Raw genomic sequence first — 19310 nt, forward strand, 5'->3', positions numbered from 1 at the left:
CTGGCAGTCATGCATATGCTCTGGAACAGAGTAATATCGCGTCCATATCGCAGGCTTTGCGATTAGGAAATCGCAACGTCTCAAATCGCGATTTCGATTCGATTTCGATTAATCGCACAGTCCTAGTACAAACTAATTAATATTTATAAGCTAAGCCATTTTTGTCACCCCTTGTCAGTTACAGGGATGTTCAATGAAAGTCAATGGGGTCTAATGTTGAGGGTAAGTAAATAATGACTGAATTTTCATTTTTTTTTAGGAGAATTATGCCATTTAGTGTTCTGTGCTTGTACTTGATGAGATTTTTGTGTTATGATTGAGTGAGGTACAAAATACAGGGGAAAAGAGAGAGTGAGTCCGTTGAGTCACTGCATACAAACACACATCTGCTCGTAAATCTAACCTCAATTGTCAAGAGTAGATCTGGTTTTTCACTTTCATCCCCTCATCAAAATAACTCTGTGATGAAATTGCTGCTTGTGGACAGACATTTTGTGAAAAGTAGCTCATCCACCTGTAGATTTGGGCTTGTTTGGCAGCAGACATGAAGTGAATGAATGGAAAACTAGTCTTTAGAGAGAGATGATAGAGAATTCCCTCATGTTATTAAGCACAGGATTGAGTTCAGTGTGTCTGAATGATAAAATATATAGGTTTGGTTGATAGACATATATGGAGTGACAGTTTAGCAACTCTGAACGGTACACATGTCGTCAGCTGAAAGTCTTTATCGTTTATTGTATTTTTTTTTTAATTATGTTTTTGACTTATGTTTTTGACATTCTTAAAGGGATAGTTCACCCAAAAATGAAAATTTGATGTTTATCTGCTTACCCCCAGGGCATCCAAGATGTAGGTGACTTTGTTTCTTCAGTAGAACACAAACGAAGATTTTTAACTCAAACCGTTGCAGTCTGTCAGTCATATAATGGAAGTGAATGGGAATCACGGCTTTGAGAGTAAAAAAAAACACACACAAACAAAACCAAATTAAACCCTGCGACTCGTGACGATACATTGATGTGTAAAGACCTGAAACGATCGGTCTGTGCAAGAAACCGAACAGTATTTATATAGTTTTTTTTTTTTACCTCTGATTCACCGCAATGTCCGAACTGTCCTGAGCACGTACTCAACAGCCCTGGTACATGACGCGTCTTCTTGCTTTACGGCAGATCGCAGACTTATAAGTGCATTACCGCCACCTATCTCTCAAATATGGACCATTGACACTCCTAATTGAGATTGTAGATAGTGCCAATGGTCCATTTGAGAGATAGGTGGCGGTAATGTTTTTTTTTTACTCTCAAAGCTGTGATTCCCATTTACTTCCATTATATGACTGACAGACTGCAATGGTTTGAGTTAAAAATCTTCGTTTGTGTTCTACTGAAGAAACAAAGCCACCTACATCTTGGATGCCCTGGGGGTAAGCAGATAAGCATCAAATTTTCATTTTTGGGTGAACTATCCCTTTAACTCTACAGGGGTCAGAGAAACCTCTCTTGAGAGCTACAGCTTAAAATGATGAAAGAATGAATGTGCTTATGTCAATTTAAAATGGCTGCTTAGAAGAAAACAAATCTGGTTTAAATCCAGATTATATGCATGATATATTTGGGTTGTATAAACCTCGCTGAATAAATCTGCTCAGTCTGTTTGTGGTTGTCTTCTTCACTTTGATATTTGGCATTGAAGTTCCCACAAAATTAACCGAAGAAGACAAAAAATTGAATTATTTCATGAGATTTTTATCTTGCTCATTTTAGATTTGCACGGCTAATGAACAGCACTTGGGCTGCCTCGTTTTTTTTTTTTTACGATTCTTTGCAGTCATTCGCAACCGATCGTGAAATTGGGAAAATGCATCTGAAATGGATTGACTAAGAGCAGATGCTTAATGAAGAAGGATGATCAGCAGGTTTTGTCGATTGTGAATGTCCTGGTTCTCTTTAATTGTGAGACCTAAATGAGACATATTAAAGATCCTTGTTTAAAAAATGTGTTCAGTAAGAAAAGGCACAGCTATTTAAATTAATGTTGACTTGATATCAGATGCAGAAATCCTGGTCATTTCAAAGGATTGTATTTGCCTGTGACACTCTATCATATAGAAATGAATTTTTTTATCCATGTATCTCTGTCTCCATCTCTTTCACTGTCTAATGTGCTCTTGTTCCTCACAGCGGTCCAAGAGGAAGAAAATCGCAGCAGTGATACCTCGACCTCGGAGCAGAAGAAAGAGATCCTGCCCCGTGTCATAGAGAGTGATCTTCTCCTAAAGGTGACTGCTTTGCTGTGGGCTTATGACTGGAGTTTTCTACAGCACAGTTTAGAAATGGTTTCTTGTCAAAGAAAAAAAATTGTAGATTTCCTTGGCCAATTGAAATTCTTTGGCCCAATCTACTGAAAAAAAAAATCTCTTGACTATGACTATTGACACATATTTAATATCTTGTAGTCTCTCCCTGGATTTGCACTGATCGTGAGCTCGGATGGCGTTATTTTCTATGCATCATGCACTATCGTTGACTACCTGGGATTTCATCAGGTAACCCTCACTGTAAGCCCAAATAGTAAATCTTTGATAAAGGAATTGGGTTGTAATTACTCAAAAGAAATAAAATTCATTCGAATGAAAACGTTCATTCGCCTCATTTTTTTCATTTTTTGAGTAATTAGTATAAAAATGTAATTTTAAGTTTACAGCACTGTTGCTCGCTGACTCGCCTCGGATTTAATTTTTTTGAAATAAGTTTGCAATGCGCGAAAGACTAAAAAAATAAATAACGTAGGAGGGGATATTTTTTGATTGCCTGTGAGGACCTTTGTGGGTAAATGCGGCATGCGGTGTTCTGAACCTGCTGGTGATAAGCTTCTCTTCATTGTGCTAAAGTTACCTGCGCAACTGGTTAGTTAACATTTAAGTACTTTGTTTTATTTGTTTAAATCTATGGTTTAAATGGTGTTTAGTGTCTTAGCAGTTAATGCATTTTATGCATTTGCAAATGATTTGAGCCATTTTATCCCGCATCACTAAAGGTCAAAAATCGATTGAATTGTTGAATCAACTGTATTTAGATTTTTTTTTTTGTTAAAAGTCTGTCTTTTTGCATCGAGTGTGCACACATTAAAATGTTTTCGGGTAACAAATTGTAATGACCTCAAAACGTATATTTCATTATAATTGCCTCGCATTGCTGGACATAAAGTAATGATTTTCATAGAGGTTTCACAATAATTTGATTCACTTTGTTCCACAAGTTGTACAGTTTTTTATGGACAGGTATTTATAAATGTATTCAAGTACGTTAACATTACATTAGTTGGCTCAAGCCATACCAGTAAAGCTTGTTATTTACCAAAGACATTTATGTTCTTAACATTTAACAAATCAGATTATACAGTATGAATAAATATTTTACGAAGGTAAACTTAATTGTAATGTAGCAAAAATGTTCAAGTCATCTTTATTTAATTTTAATTGGTTCTGTGAACCCCAAAACTCCTTGTAAAATGAACTTGATCAATAATGTTGTAGTAACTTGTAAGATTAAGTTAATATCAGTTAAAATTACTTAGTAACATTTACTTAAAAAAATTATGTTTCTTTAACTTATAAAATTTAGTTAATATAACTTAAAAATTTCGATGTAATCAGTTTCAACTATTTTTTTGAGTTATATTAACTTACCCGGTTTTACAGTGCTCAAATAAGTTTATGATTTAATGTTTATGATCTAAAACATCCCGTAACTTGTTCAAATGCTCACATTTACTAAGTTTATATATGTGTGTGTGTGTGTGTATATATATATATATATATATATTGCGAGAGAGAGGTTTTTCACTGCACGGCAGTTATTGTAGTAGTATTTGTAATTAGCTTTCATATGTGACAATCCAAACAAGTAATATATAAATTCAGTATGTGACCCGTTTTAGCTTTTTAAACTGTTCTCAAATAAAATTCTCTGATGAGACAGGAAATCTAAACAACAATCATGTGTGGTTGTATAAGAAATACCCACGCCATCTGTGGTTGACTAGAAAGCACAGAAGTATGTCGTGTTCAAGGCCTCTTCCACCATAATGTGTAAAAATAGTTACGTCTTTTCAATCCTCGGTTAATTTAAGACTTTCTCACAGCCTTCAAAGAGTCAGGCTTCCTCTGCAAACAAACCATCTCCTCCAAGAAGGAAATGTTGATTGGAAATTAAGATGACACAGGGGTGTGCTGGTCATGAAAGTGTGCTAAAAGCCTTGCATGTCCCACACTGGGAAATAAAGGAAAGGTTGAATATTTTGTAGTATTAAATAGTTTGTTGTTCATTAACAGCGGGTTTGGTCATGTGAGCTGGTATTTCAGGCTTTTGTTTGGTTGTTCTTCAGTGTAGAGACATGTCTGTCCGCATGCAAGCAGCCAGGGTGTCACGCAACAAACACATGGGGACAGTACAAAGGAGAGAGAGGAACAGTATAAGACCTATGTTGAACTCAAACATGGGTTATTACAAGCATAACAGCTATAAATGTCAGCTCTTAGTGATGCACTGCTCTGTGCCATAGCTCTGACATTTAAATGATTATTAATAGTTACCAAAGCAAACGCACAATAATAATTGCATGAATTATGAAGTTATTTGACTATCTGCTAGGAACCTCACAGCCTAAAATGTCTTTGAAAAAGATTTTACCAGCATTCAAAGTGACAGCAATTACATTTTGATCAGTCATGTTTCTAATGTGGTTTGACGTAAAACTGAATTAGACTGTAAACTTCAGAGCAGTTGTTTACTGTACCCCATACAACTGTGTAGAGGTCCGCACAAAACACTCATGTGAGAGCTAGAGCGCTTCTGAAATATACACATTCTGGTTTTGTGTTGGTGTGTGTGATCTTTTCTGGCAGACGGATGTGATGCATCAGAAGGTCTTTGATTATATCCATGTGGAGGAGCGACAGGAGTTTCACAGGCAGCTCCATTGGGCGATGAACCCTGGCCAGCAAGACACTGGTGTGTGTGTATAATTACCATTAACCCTAAATAGCACACTGCATGTGATCTCAGAAGACTGGGAATAAATTGGGCAAGTTGTATGGAATATTTTTTTATACTTTTTTGCTGTTTTACATCCATTTTGAAGCTTATAAGCTCCAGCCATTTGTCTGTCATTAGACACTCGAGTCATTGGTTTCTGAGCTATGTCTGTTTGTGTGCGCTCTAGTTGATGAGGATGCTGTGATGGGTCATCTGTATAGCTCTGAAGAGCCTGACGGCGTTCCTCCTAAATTGTCTCCGTTCCTCACACGGTGCTTCGTCGCTCGAGTCCGCTGCCTGCTGGACAGCACCTCTGGCTTCCTGGTCAGTCATGAAATCACTCAAAATATTGAACTTTAGTGGTTTTATGATCTCTTTCAAAATTCAAACTCTGATCTGACGTATCTAATTAAGGTTGAGAAGCTTTAATTAGGAGGCTCAGACCTTCCCAAATGTACGTTTCCACACAGTATGTCGACTGAATTTGTCTCTCTTTGATTTGCTCTTGTGTCCTGTAGAACATGCAGTTTCAGGGCAGCCTGAAGTTCCTGCAGGGTCAGAAGAGGAAGACAGACTCTGGAGCTCTGCTGCCGCCTCAGCTTGCTCTGTTCTGTGTGGCTGTTCCTCTAGTCCTGCCGTCCATCATGGAGCTCAAGATGAAGAGTATGATGATGAAGAGCAAACCCAATAGGTCTGGCAGCAGGTACACTGGGACATGAAAAGTACAAAAAGAATATTGTGTATATATATATAGTTACAGATGCATAAATGTTTTGTTTTTAACATAAAACGTTCAATTCTGATATTTTAAATTATTTAAAACATGACTAAATGTGAAATGAAAACCGCCAGTAGGTGACCGCAACGGACTGTTAATGAGTGAGTCATTGAGATTCAACCGATTCATTCAAACGACTGATTCATTCAGAAACAAAGCATTTGACAGTTTCAGGGTTTCTTTTTTTTTTTTTTTTACCCCACCCCACGGCTGGTGCCACCAAATTAAGGCCCAGCGCCACCACTCTCAAATGTTAGTCTGGAGCCCTGTGTATATATATATATATATATATATATATATATATTAATTAATTAATTAATTAATTAATTGTGCACAGTCAGTTTTTGGGGTTTAGGGTCAATACAATAAAAAAAATAATACTTTTATTCAGCAAGCATGCATTAAATCATGCATTTTTTTAAATTAAAAAAAATTAAACTTTCTATTCTTCAAAGAATCTTGAAAAAAATGTAGCATGGCGCATTAAATTGATCACAAGTGACAAAGACGTTTATAATGTTACATACAGTACATTATATTTATAATGTTTTCTGTCTCGTAAACATGGGTATTTCTCATTTCAAAAGCATACAATTATTATTGACATGTTATTGAAATGTTATTTATTTGACCCCTTTTTTGCACACTGGCCCCTCTGCAGATCTCTTCTTTTTAAATTTCTATGACAGCTACCGGATGTGTCTTTTGTCATCAACATGCATCTCCAGACACCTCATTGGAACTAATAATTCATATTAGCTCATATTTGTGGAGCATTTTTTCTCTGTAATCTCTGGTTTAAAAAAATAGCTAGCTGCACTGCAAGTTCTTCTGGTTGAGTCTCATGGCAATTTGCCGAAATCAGTGCCGCACGGAGCGCACCCTGTCAGAATCCAGATTGAGCAGAGCTTAATTTCCCCCTTTTCTCGCAAGAGCTGAGAAGAAAAGAGAGAGATGGAGGGAGAGAGAGAGAGAGATGAAGCCTGCAGCAAGCCTGTGGGTCACCCAAAATGACATCTGAGTTTCAGGCTAAGCAAACTGAAACAGACTGGCCATATGCTGTTAGTGAGCTGTCAGTTTTTAGGTAGGGATGGCGGAGAATGTGGTATCTGTGAACCACCATCAAACAGAGCCAAAGAACACGATGAAAGGGTCAGAACAGTGGTGGGGTGCTGAGATAACATCATGCATCTCTGCACTTTTTGTAGTCACGCTGAATTCAATTCTTAGAAAGTTTTTTTTTTATATTAAAGATAATGTGGTATATAGCTACTTTAGCTGGACTGCCTGATGTACCATGTAAGTATATTCATACGTCAGCGTGTTTACAAATGCTTCTATATAAGTGCGATTTTGCAGTATCAAGTTTGGCTGTTTATTTTGAGGATGAATAGGGAAATGGGGGTAAGATGATATGCAGTATGATGCTGGCCTCCAGTTAAAGTATGTGATTCGATCTCTTTAAAATCTTGGTTGTATCTCCTTGGCCCCTATAAAAAAGTAATATATTTAAAATACATTTATTTCTACTGTGACACTGAAGACTGGAGTAATGATGCTGAAAATTCAGCTTTACAGTACAGGAATAAATGGCAGGAATAAATGAAGAAATTATTTTATTATTATTTATTTTTATATATTCAAATAGAGCAGTTATTTTAGGTTGTAATAATATTTCACAATATTACTGTTTTTACAGTATTTTTGATCAAATAAATGCAGCCTTAGTGAGCATAGCAAAAACATTTAAAAATCGTACTGATCCCAAACTTTTGAAAGGTAGTGTACAGTGGTACTGTATGATTACTGTGGTGATATACCATGGTATTGATACACTATTTAGTCATAGTAGTATCCAAAAATATGGTACCTTGTCTTTTGTAAAGGACACAAAGATTTAGACAGGACAAGATGTAATTTGTGTGTAGAAATGGTCTTTTAATCAGTTTAACTTCATCTTTACAGTATTTTTGATCAAATAAATGCAGCCTTAGTGAGCATAAGTCTTGCAAAACATGATCCCAAACTTTTGAAAGGTAGTGTACAGTGGTACTGTATGATTACTGTGGTGATATACCATGGTATTGATACACTATTTAGTCATAGTAGTATCCAAAAATATGGTACCTTGTCTTTTGTAAAGGACACAAAGATTTAGACAGGACAAGATGTAATTTGTGTGTAGAAATGGTCTTTTAATCAGTTTAACTTCATCTTCAGTGATAAGCGGCAGCAGGTTTCCCATGGCTCATTTGACTGTGAAGACATGCAGTGTCTTAACTGGACAAGCACATCCGGTCATGATGGTTCGTGTTCAGCCATGGCCAACAGGAAGTACAGAGGAGAGGGCTGCAAAACCCAAGACGAACCTCTCAACTTCTGTGTTTCTACTCTGGGCATCTCTAGATTGCAGGCTGTTGAACCTTCCTGGGACGCCCACTGTCCTGTTGCCTTACGCACGGGGCCCAGTGAAAACTACCTGCCTGGAAGCTTCTATAAGCACAGCCATTCTGGAAAATTACGATACGGGTGTAACACAGAATTGCAGAAGCTTGAGAGTGATTGCATCAACAGGAAGGCTGAGAGAAGGTCCACGCAGAATGAATGTTTTAACGTGATTCCTGAAGTGGCCATTAAGACTGAAGATTCAGACTCTGAGAATGAGTGTAATGCATACGGGTCACTTTGGCGCCCTGAATATGCACAGGTGAAAACCGAGGCTGAATATTATGACTGTTTTACTTCATATCAAAGGGGCAAAGCTGTCATCAGTCCTCCCATCAACGGACACCACAAGTATCTGTGTGCAGGAGTCAGCAGACCTCTTAAGTGCGTCCTGAACAAAGACATGAATCACTCTGAAGCTCCTATCAGCAGTCAGGACGGATATGCGTTTTCAAATGATCATAAAAGCTGCATGCAGCATGATATCCGGCTGACTTGTGAGTTCAAGAGTCATAACCTTCTGCACACGGTCAAACAAGAACTTGACAACTCTCCACCTTGGTGTGCTGATGTTAGTCAAGGGAATGTGCGACAACGTATTACTTCAAATTACACTATGAACACTGTTCTACACAAAGCAAACCCGTATGTTTACATGCAGTAAACTCTGTGATCACGTTAACATTGCTTTTTACATGCTTGCAAGGTATATTAATATTCTTCTTCCTTTTTTTTTTTTTGTTCTTCCACAAAATTCTGCAATTAATTCAGCCCGAACTGAAATCCTTATAAGGGAAAACACGATTCCTAACACCGTGTCTACACCAGACGCGAGCAACGCGGCACGACAAAATACTATAGAACCACTGATATATATTATAGAGATTTATTATATATAAATTCTGCAATTAATTCAGCCCGAACTGAGTAACGTACAAACGTTTTCAAAGATAACTTTGGTGTGTAAGAAATAGGGTTGGGCGATGTCTACAAAATTGGCATCGGACGATGTCTACATTAAAATTTCATTCTATTTATGATGTGCTGACACAAATTTCAAATGATTTTCAATGGTCGTTTTGTCGCGTCCAGTGTTGACAGACTTTAGCTGATGCGGCGCGGCGCGACACGACAACTGTCGCTTCCGGTGTAGACACTGTGTAACGGTTGCCTGTTACATTATAGTACATAAAATTTCACTTACCACATAAACAGAGTAAGGAGAGATGACTGAGGACGATGGCACTGATGCAATGATTTGCAGATCCTCAGTACCACTGACAACCATATAATCTTGTAAAATGTGTTAAGTAGCTACTGCCGCTCCATAGTATAAACGGAGTATGTGCGATCGCGAATCTCGAAAGTGAAACTAAATGCGATTATGCATTCAAAAGCACGATGATGCAAGTTTCAATGCCAGGTATAATAGCGGCTCCCTGATGCCGAAATATATATGTGGTATTATTACTCAATGATATTACTGCGAGGAAAAATAGTGCAATATATATTTTCCTCCCATCTCGTATTTATTCCCTTTAGGGGTTCTGCCTACACGTCATTTTCTTTCCGAACACGGTATTGGGATGCGGGGGGTCACGATGCCGGCTCAACATCGTGATGTTAGAAATGTAAGATGAAAGTTTGAAAATCTCCCATTGACGTCAACTGAAAGAATGCTTAGCATTCAAAATCTGCCCACAGGTATGATGTCACCGTCTTATTTGCATGCTGAATTGAGATTTGTCACCTGAAATCAAGTCATGATGACAAAATAGTTCTATAGAAGTTCTAAATATTTTTTCCACCAAATTCTAAACATTAACTTACCTAAAACGTATTGTGTTTGCTGCCTTGCAAGTGCTGGTATTTCCATCAGGACTTAAACTAAAAATTAGTTTGAATTTATTTTATTAGACAATTTCAGACTGTTTAATTAAACACAAATACTCAGGTTCATAGATGTTTTGGATATGCTTTGTATTTTGTCACTTTTAGGTACAGATTTTGGATTTATTGTGATCCAATGTGATGTTGATGTTGAAAATGTATACAGACAAATAAAGATAATTTCCCAAGTCAAAATGTATTTGTGTATAGCATTTTAGGTTTTTCAAAGTGCTTAAACATGCATTTGCTTCATAAATAAATTTGTTTTGGTTTCAACTGGTCTCCATTTTATATGAAACCACAGTTAAAATCATATTAATCTTTTTTGGTTTGTTTACTTTATTTATTTTTTTATTGTGGGAAGTAGTCTTTATGAAGGAATCCTGTTTGTAAATATATGCAGGTTGTTTTGCTGTTATAGCCCATGCTGTCATATTTGATATTTCATTACACAATTTTATGCTGAATTGCCCACTATATAGATAGACATGATTTATCTATCCCAGAGAAAATTCACATTATCTGCTCTCAGACTGTGAAACTATTGCTGGCCAAAACACTGGTTATATTAAATATATACTTTATTATGTATAATAATAATAATGGTATATAATGTATTAATATTTATAATATATATTTATTGTAGTGACTCCACAGTTTCAAGCAGTTTCAGCACTGTGTATCTACATGAGTTTTGTGTTAACCTTTTATTAACTTATACATTATTAATACATTAATAATAATTAAAACACTTCAATAAATATTAAAACATTATTATTATACATAAAGTATATATTTAATAAAACCAGTGTTTTGGCCAGCAATAGATTTACAGTCTGAGAGCAGATAATGTGAAAATTATTATTTTAATAAATAAATATATAGATATATAGCGATAGTCCGTTTTCTGCGTAAAGCCTGCGCACGGTTGATGCTCTCGGCGCAGGCGCTGCCGTCATCTGACTGAGTTGGGCGACACCAGGAAGACGCAGCTGTTATGACAGTAAATGAACAGGATAAACACGTTGAAATAAAATCTCAATGAACCGCTTATAACAACTCATAGCTCGTAAAACAAACACCTCCGGGTGAGTACCTTCACATAACCTCGAGATTTAAACGGTATATACATGAAAAAGCGCAGTCCTCTGAATGCTAATGTAGTTAGCCAGGTAGCATCTGTCAGTGTCGGCCTTTAAGCACGATTTATACGATTATTACAATAAATAAAACAGTTTTATTTGATCTATTTCCTAAACCATAACGTTACCTATTTCGAGCAGGTGTCTTAACTATCTTTATCTGTTTGTGTTAGCTTGGTTACTGCATGCTTAACCAGCTGCAAACATACAAATACAGATGTACAAATGCACAGATATAGGAAAGTATATCAAAAACACAAAACACACCAAATATTAAAATACTTAAGTATCTTTAACCTTTGCCGTTTATGTCATTTTGTTAAGATTTAACGTCTGCTGTTTGATTCACTTCAGTGCATTAATAGGGACAAAAAAAATAAGTGAAATTATTTTATTTCTCATTTTCAGTTATTCTAAGCTGATGAATGTAACTAAAATATAAATAAGCATTTATTTAAAAACAAAAACTATGTAGGCATGTTTTTATAAAAGCAGAAACTAATAAACACAAAAATTACTAAAACTTTAATTACAATTGAAGCAGGATTAAAACATTTAAAGCAGAGAATATAAAAATAAATACTAATTCAAAATATTAATAAAAATTATTATAGTCTCTCTGTGATACTAAAATAACACTGCAGTCCAATTAACCCTTGCTGTTTTGTGTCATTTTAGTACCTTTCCTGCTATTAATAATATTTACTGCTATTTCAGTCATTTTGAGTACATTTAACCCTTGTTGCTCGGGTCAGGTCATTCATATTTTTGGTCCTGCAGTCATTTTCAGCACTTTAAACCCTTGCTGTTTTTTCCATTTCAGTACCTTAAACCTGCTGTTTTGGATCGGTTACTATGGAGGAGACGAACAGAGAGGCTGTTGCCACGGCAGTGCAGAGGGTTGCTGGGATGCTGCAGCGCTCGGACCAGCTGGACAAAGTGGAGCAGTACAGACGGAGAGAGGCGCGCAAGAAAGCATCTGTGGAAGCAAGATTAAAGGTGATGTTATTTGCATTTACCCATCTGTTGATCTGGGGAATGCTTTTACCAGTTCATTTAAACCAGGCCATTTGATCATTTTTCAGGCTGCTATTCAGTCTCAGTTGGATGGGGTACGAACAGGCCTCACGCAGCTCCATAACGCACTGTGTGACGTGAAAGACATCCAGAACTCTCTGGCAGACGTCAGTAAAGACTGGAGGCAGAGCATCAACACCATAGAGAATCTGAAGGATGTGAAAGATGCTGTGGTTCAGCACAGTCAGCTGGCTTCAGCCGTCGAGAACCTCAAAAACATTTTCTCAGGTGAGACCGGATGCTTCTGGAGATGAAGGAAAAATTAATTTACTGTAGTTGGGTTTCCCCAATCAGTTTGTCATTTACCATAGATTCTAGATATATAGAATAGAATTTGTTTTTCAATTAATTGCAAATTCACAGGTTGTTTTTAGTCATTTAAAATGTTGCCATATTGTTATTACTTTTTTCCTAAGATGCCTTCCTTTTTTTCTTTTTTTTTTCTGTTGACATCACGTTTACAGGTTTTTTGGGTTTTTTTTGGCGATTTTTCACTATTTATTTATGTATGTATGTATGAATTTATGTGTGTATTTAGTAAGTTCATTTGTTAGCAGTTATTTGGTTGATTGTGCATTCACAGTTTGTTTTTCTCAAAAAGAAAAATGAATTAATTAACATTCATTCATACATATATATTCATTATCTCTTTTTCAGATGATTGAACATTTACAGGTTGTTTTTCCCGAATAGTATTTCAGTCATTTTTTACTATTTATTTATTTGTTTGTTTGTTTGCTAAAATATATATTAGCTATATATTTTCTTAAACACATTTATTTATTTATTTATTTATTTAACTGTTTATTAGCTATTTTTATGACAGTTGCACATTTACAGGTTGTTTTATTTAAACACATTTATATATTAACTTATTTACTTTTTTGCTGTTTTTTTTTTCTCCAAAAATGTAATTTTTACTACCTATATATTTATTTAATTATTTTTTTCAAATATTTATGAGCAATTTTTCACTATATATTTTCTTAAACACATTGATTTATTTATTTAACTGTTTAATAGCTATTTTTATGACAGTTGCACATTTACAGGTTGTTTTATTTAAACATATTTATATATTAACTTATTTACTTTTTTGCTGTTTTTTTTTCTCCAAAAATGTCATTTTTACTACCTATATATTTATTGAATTATTTTTTTCAAATATTTATGAGCAATTTTTCAGTTGATTGCACCTTTACATGTTGTGTTTCTCAAAAGAAAAAAAATATTATGATACATTTTTTGTCTTATAATTGATGCTAGGTCCTATATTGATATCATTTGCCTTTGTTTACACTGCACCCACATTTTGCTCCATCCTCTACAGTACCTGAGATCGTACGAGAAACCCACGATTTGATCGAGCAGGGTGAGCTGCTTCAAGCTCACCGCAAGCTAATGGACCTGGAGTGTTCCCGCGATGACCTCATGTATGAGCAGTACCGCATGGACAGCAAGAACGTCCATGACATGAACCTCATTCGTGGCTACTTCGGCCAGGTGCAGGGCCTGTCAGAAGGACTCTCCAAACAACTCTGGATGGTCCTCCAGCGCGCCATGGTCACCGTCCGCCGTGACCCCACAATGCTGGTGTCTGTGGTCCGAATCATCGAGCGCGAAGAGAAGATCGACCGCAAGATGCTGGACCGTAAGAAGCAGGAACCAAGTGTGAAAGCACCCTTAATGAAGTAGGGAGTTGCATGAGTACTTGAGTGCTCTGAAGTCTTTTCTGAAGAAAGTTTTATTTATTTATTTATTTTTTTCAGGTAATTGCGCATTTACAGGTTGTTTTAGTCATTTTTACTACTTAAGTATTTATTTAGTTAGTTGGTTAATTAGCTATTAGCTATGGACAGCAATAATTGATCATAAAATGAAATTTTTCATTTACATTTTTTTTCAGTAAATTGCATATTCTCAGGTGCTGTTTGTCCCAAACAGTATTTTTGGCCATTTATTTATAATACTAATACTACTACTACAAATAATAATATAAAATATAGCATTCATTATTATTATTATATTTATAATAATTTTTTCTAAAATACTGTGTGTCATATTTATTCTGTTGATATTACATTCACAGGTTATATATAGGAATATTGGTGTTTCAAACCGAGCTTATTAAATCTCACCAGGGTAACGTTATCTAGCTGGCTAGAAAGCTCATGGTAATTTTATCATATGGCATCATTTTCAAGCAAAAAAATGTTTATGAATGTATTTTTCAGCTGTTACTTTAAATGAAAAACCTAGTGAATTTTAATGTAAAAAAAAAACATTTGCTGGATGGGAAAACTACCATTTGTGCTGTTGCCTTTACTACCCTAACTCACCATTGCATTCTTCAGTGACAGATCAGTCTGTCAAAGCACAGCAGTGAGCAATTAGCTCAATATTTAAAGCAGAGCCGAGAGCAGCAGCACAGCTTTGTGTGCTTAATCTGACTGATGGACTCACAGCAGACCATCACATCGCGTGAGCTCACAGGACTGAGCAGGAAGATTAATGTACTTATTGTAGTAGATCTAAACAGTGCAGGAGAGAGACGAGCAGCCTGCAGATCTTCAGCTCTGCTTTTTGTTGCTGTCTTACACGCTGAAGGACTGTAGTAGAACATGCTGGGATGCATTATGAACTATGCATTACTCTTTTTTTTGTTGCGTCCATCAATATTATTATTTATGTACTATTATAATATTTATTAAATATTTTTATATTTGCAGTTTTCATTTTAGTTTGAATAAAAACGTATTTTATTTCAGTTAGTTGCAAAGGCAACATTTCAAATTTTCATTGAAGTTTTTGAAGTTTCATTTATTTCAGCTTTAAAAGTATTTTATTAGTTTTATTAATAATAATACTTTAAATATTAATAATAGTTTTACTATTAACTAGTATTGAATAGTTTAATAGTTAACAGTAAAAAAACTTGCATCCATATGAATCTTATCCTGGTCATATTTCCAAAAATATAAAAAATAAGAAATAACTTTTAAATGAAGCTAGTTTAGTACCTTAAATGTAAAGCATTGTGACATTATTCTGCCAGTTAAATATTTTCCCTGCACATTTTCACCTAGTTTCAGTTACAAAATCTTTACAGTAAATAATTTTTAAAAATATTTTTTATAAATTTATATTGTATAAAATATTGTGTGCAAGTTTGAGCAATTTTGCGAATGTTTATGTTGCCACATGTAAGCATTATATATTACCTATGCTCTTGATATCAGCATCAGCCATTATAAAGCCCATACAGGTTGAAATAAACATATTTGATTCTGTCAAACTAATAATACATAATAAATCCGTTGTAAGGCATTTCTCTGACATTGATGAGGAGCAGAAATGGGTGCAGTTCATGTGCATTTGTGTGAGAGTGATGTCTGGTTCTGTCTCTGGCAGTGTGGATATGATGGGTCATCCTGATCTGCAGCCCGAGTGTGACGTCAAGCAGCTGGAACCGCTGTTGCCCCAGCACGTGGTGGATGATTTGCTGGGCAAATACCTCAAAACCTTTACTGTGAGTCCCTCAAGGCTGCAGCACTGGATTAAATACAAAACCCTTTATATCTTACATATTACGCAGCCTTTTGAAATGCTGTGCATGAACAAGCATTGTCAGTTTAGCAGCTCTTTGTTGTTTTCCAATTCTCTCCAGTCGAACATCACAGGCTGGCTGCGCAAAGCTCTGGAAACTGATAAGAAAGACTGGCAGAAGGAGACGGAACCTGAAGCCGACCAGGACGGCTACTACCAAACCACCTTACCTGCTATTGTCTTCCAGGTCCAACAACTTCTGCTTTAATGCACCCACTCACTTGAGGTTCTCCATGAGATCTTCCTTTATTTCAAGCGTTCCTCTTCCTCCTCAGATGTTTGAGCAGAATCTCCAGGTGGCCGCGCAGATCAACGAGACCTTTAAAGAGCAGGCGAAGAGAAGATCGACCGCAAGATGCTGGACCGTAAGAAGCAGACTGGGTTCATCCCACCTGGGAGGCCCAAATGCTGGAAAAATCGAATGAACGAAGTCCTAGAGGGCACCGTGAGCGGTCGCATCGAGAGCACGCAGTCGGAAACACGCGAGTCCGACAAAATGTGGCTGGTGAGGTTGCTGGAGATCACTAGGAAGTACGTTCTGGACGACCTGACCGTGGTGAAGAACCTGATGGTGCAGTGCTTCCCTCCACACTACAACACCTTCCAGGTGTTCTTCGACCTCTATCATAAATCAGTGTCGGCACGCGTGCAGGAGCTCGCAGCAGAAGATCTGGAAGCCAATGAGATCGTGTCTCTTCTCACATGGGTCCTCAACACGTATAAAAGGTGAGATACTAGTGGACTGCATTTAGGGTGCTTTCACACTAGCACTTTTGGTGCGCACCCGGGTTCGTGGCCGTGTTTTTTTGTATTTTTTCCCACTTACCATTAAAAAGATGCTGTTATTATTAGTCAAGACGCACATTTTCACCCTTCGTACATGTGTGTGCAGGTACCGAGAGGAGGCGATCAACTATAAGGAGGAACATCTGAAAGATCGTCAGCTCCCACAATGCTACGTTCAGTACATGATCGCCATCATCAACAACTGTCAGACGTTCAAGTGAGTCTTTAAATCAATAATTAAACGTTATGAAAGCAATACATTACATTATTGCATAATTCAGGGTCTCTGGGAAAAATTTAAATTGTTATCATTTACTCATCCTCATGTCGTTGCAAACCTGCATGACTTTCTTTTTTTTCTGTGGGACGCCAACGAAGATATTTTGAAGAATGTTGGTAAGCAAAAAGTTCCAGGTCAATGAAAGTCATGCAGGTTTGGAATGACTCGAGTAAATGATGACAGTTTTTCATTTTTGGTTGAACTATCCCTTTAATTATCATTTTAAGATATCTTAAATTTGGAGATGGTAAAAAAAGGAATTACTGTACCTTATGGCCTGTGTTTATTAAACTTCAAAAGGTGATGATTTATTGAAGACATACATAATTAATTATATTTGTGCATTCTTAAATCTAAAGCAATGCATTATTTTTGCAGTATTTCTTCTTAGAAACCAGTGTTAGACTGCTAATGAACCAAACTAATGTCTTAATTAACTTCAATATGTTTCTTTTCAGAGAGTCTATAAATAGTCTGAAAAGGAAATACTCTCAGTCGACTGAACCCACTCAGAACGACGCCGCCATAGACAAGCTCCTGAACGAGGTGGCCAGAGAGGGCTGCCAGTTCCTGCTAGATGAAGTCTTCCTGGATTTGGAGGTACTGTAAATACGCTCAGGTTGTGTACTGTCAGTTGTTGAGGTTTAGTGACTGGGATAAATGTGTTGGATTTTGACTGTTTCTTTGTCTCTTGACAGCATCATCTTAATGCGCTGCTGACCCGGAAGTGGTTGACAGGCTCTCATGCTGTAGACACCATCTGTGTGACCGTGGAAGACTACTTTAATGACTTTGCCAAAATTAAAAAGCCTTACAATCAGGTTTGCACACTAAAACATTTCAGAAAAAGTGTCATCTTATACTAGCCGAGTCGTATTTGTTATAATGCTGAATTTGCACTTTTTATGATAAGACCAGAGGGCTGTGCTGTACAATCATGTACAAAAAAATCTAAAAAAGTTTGAGGATTTTTTACATTTATTTGATCAATAATACAGTAAAAACAGTAATTTAGTGAAATATTATTACAATTTAAAATAAATGTTTTCTATTTGAATATAATGTATTTCTTTAATGCAAAGCTGAGTTTTCAGCATCATTACTCCAGTCTTCAGTGTCCTTCAGAAATCATTCTAATATGCTGATTTGCCGCTCAAGAAACATTTTTTATTATAACTGTTGAAAGCAGTTTGTGGAAACACTGATGATTTTTTCGGAATACTTTAATGAATAGAAAGTTCAAAAGAACAGCATTTATTTGAAATCTTTTGTCAAATAAAAATGTCTTTCCTGAAAAAAGGTATTCATTTATTTAAAAAAAAAAAAAATACAATCTTACAGACCTCAAACTTTTGAATGTATTTTATGTGTGCATTCATTTCCTACAGTTCAAAAAATGAATCTAATGCAAACGTAACACTGTTCAGCACTAATTGATACTGTTTTTGTTGTTGTGTTGTGATTGGTGTTTTCTGATGTTTGTGTTAAACAGGAAATGACGAGTAAGGCTCATCGGCGGGTGGTGGTGGAGTATCTGAAGGCCATCATGCAGAAGCGCATCTCGTTTAAGAACGCCGACGAGAGAAAGGAGGGAGCCGACCGGATGATGAAAGAAGCCGAGCAGTTCAAATTCCTCTTCAGGAAACTTTCTGCTGTGAGTCTCACAACACCAAACGTTCTGCACTGAGATGGAATGATGTGCTATAATCCAAGAGATCAATCAGTGTTGTAGTGTTGATTGTTCTAGTGTTTTTGGCAGCACAGGAACATGTAGCATCAGCAGTATCTTTTCGAAGAGCTCTTTGTAAAGCGTGTTTGTATGTGCTCAGGGAGAGGACACAGACCGGCTGTGTGACGCCATCGCTGCTATCGCAGAGGTCTTCAAACTGACCGATCCTGCGCTGCTCTACCTGGAGGTGTCCACCCTGGTGTCCAAATATCCTGACATCAGGTCAGACTTCATTACATTGAAATCATTGTTAAAATAAAGTTTTCATTTCTTAGAGAGATGACAAGTTTTGTGAGATACAAAGGAAAAAAATGAGAAATATATTTTAATTAAAGATAATAAAGCCTGTTTTGAGTGCCATTTGGTTTTCAGCATTGTGATATTTCTGTAACAATTACTAATTCTCATTGTAATATATATATATATATATATTATATATATATTAGTTATGGAAGCCTGTTTCAGCCACTGAATAAAAAATAAAAGAGGTAATTGCGACTTTTTATCTCACAATTCTGACTTTTTTTCTCAGAAT

General features: G+C 36.3%; 2 protein-coding genes across 4 annotated transcripts in view; both read left to right on the forward strand.

Annotated features, from left to right (window-relative positions):
- The window catches only part of LOC107663513 (aryl hydrocarbon receptor repressor-like), a 20035-nt gene extending 11036 nt beyond the window's left edge, over positions 1–8999 (forward strand). For 2 of the 3 annotated variants that reach the window (XM_016453742.1, XM_016453740.1), the window contains 6 exons: positions 2187–2284; positions 2462–2551; positions 4913–5018; positions 5230–5366; positions 5561–5745; positions 8041–8999. In XM_016453742.1, the coding sequence (XP_016309228.1) occupies positions 2187–2284; positions 2462–2551; positions 4913–5018; positions 5230–5366; positions 5561–5745; positions 8041–8929 (1505 nt within the window). In that variant the 3' untranslated portion in view covers positions 8930–8999. The remainder of the gene's footprint in view (positions 1–2186; positions 2285–2461; positions 2552–4912; positions 5019–5229; positions 5367–5560; positions 5746–8040) is intronic. The other variant, XM_016453741.1, reaches the window with a different exon arrangement.
- A 2101-nt stretch (positions 9000–11100) lies between these two features.
- Positions 11101–19310, forward strand: part of LOC107663509 (exocyst complex component 3-like) — an 11260-nt gene continuing 3050 nt past the window's right edge. Inside the window, exons 1-10 of the mRNA XM_016453734.1 lie at positions 11101–11243; positions 12121–12296; positions 12383–12602; positions 13705–13992; positions 16313–16709; positions 16873–16983; positions 17505–17646; positions 17745–17867; positions 18539–18700; positions 18876–18997. Of these exons, the coding sequence (XP_016309220.1) occupies positions 12153–12296; positions 12383–12602; positions 13705–13992; positions 16313–16709; positions 16873–16983; positions 17505–17646; positions 17745–17867; positions 18539–18700; positions 18876–18997 (1709 nt within the window). The 5' untranslated portion in view covers positions 11101–11243; positions 12121–12152. The remainder of the gene's footprint in view (positions 11244–12120; positions 12297–12382; positions 12603–13704; positions 13993–16312; positions 16710–16872; positions 16984–17504; positions 17647–17744; positions 17868–18538; positions 18701–18875; positions 18998–19310) is intronic.

This window comes from Sinocyclocheilus anshuiensis, unplaced genomic scaffold, assembly GCF_001515605.1.
Source record: "Sinocyclocheilus anshuiensis isolate Anshui unplaced genomic scaffold, SAMN03320099.WGS_v1.1 scaffold2181, whole genome shotgun sequence".
Classification (NCBI taxonomy): domain Eukaryota; kingdom Metazoa; phylum Chordata; class Actinopteri; order Cypriniformes; family Cyprinidae; genus Sinocyclocheilus; species Sinocyclocheilus anshuiensis.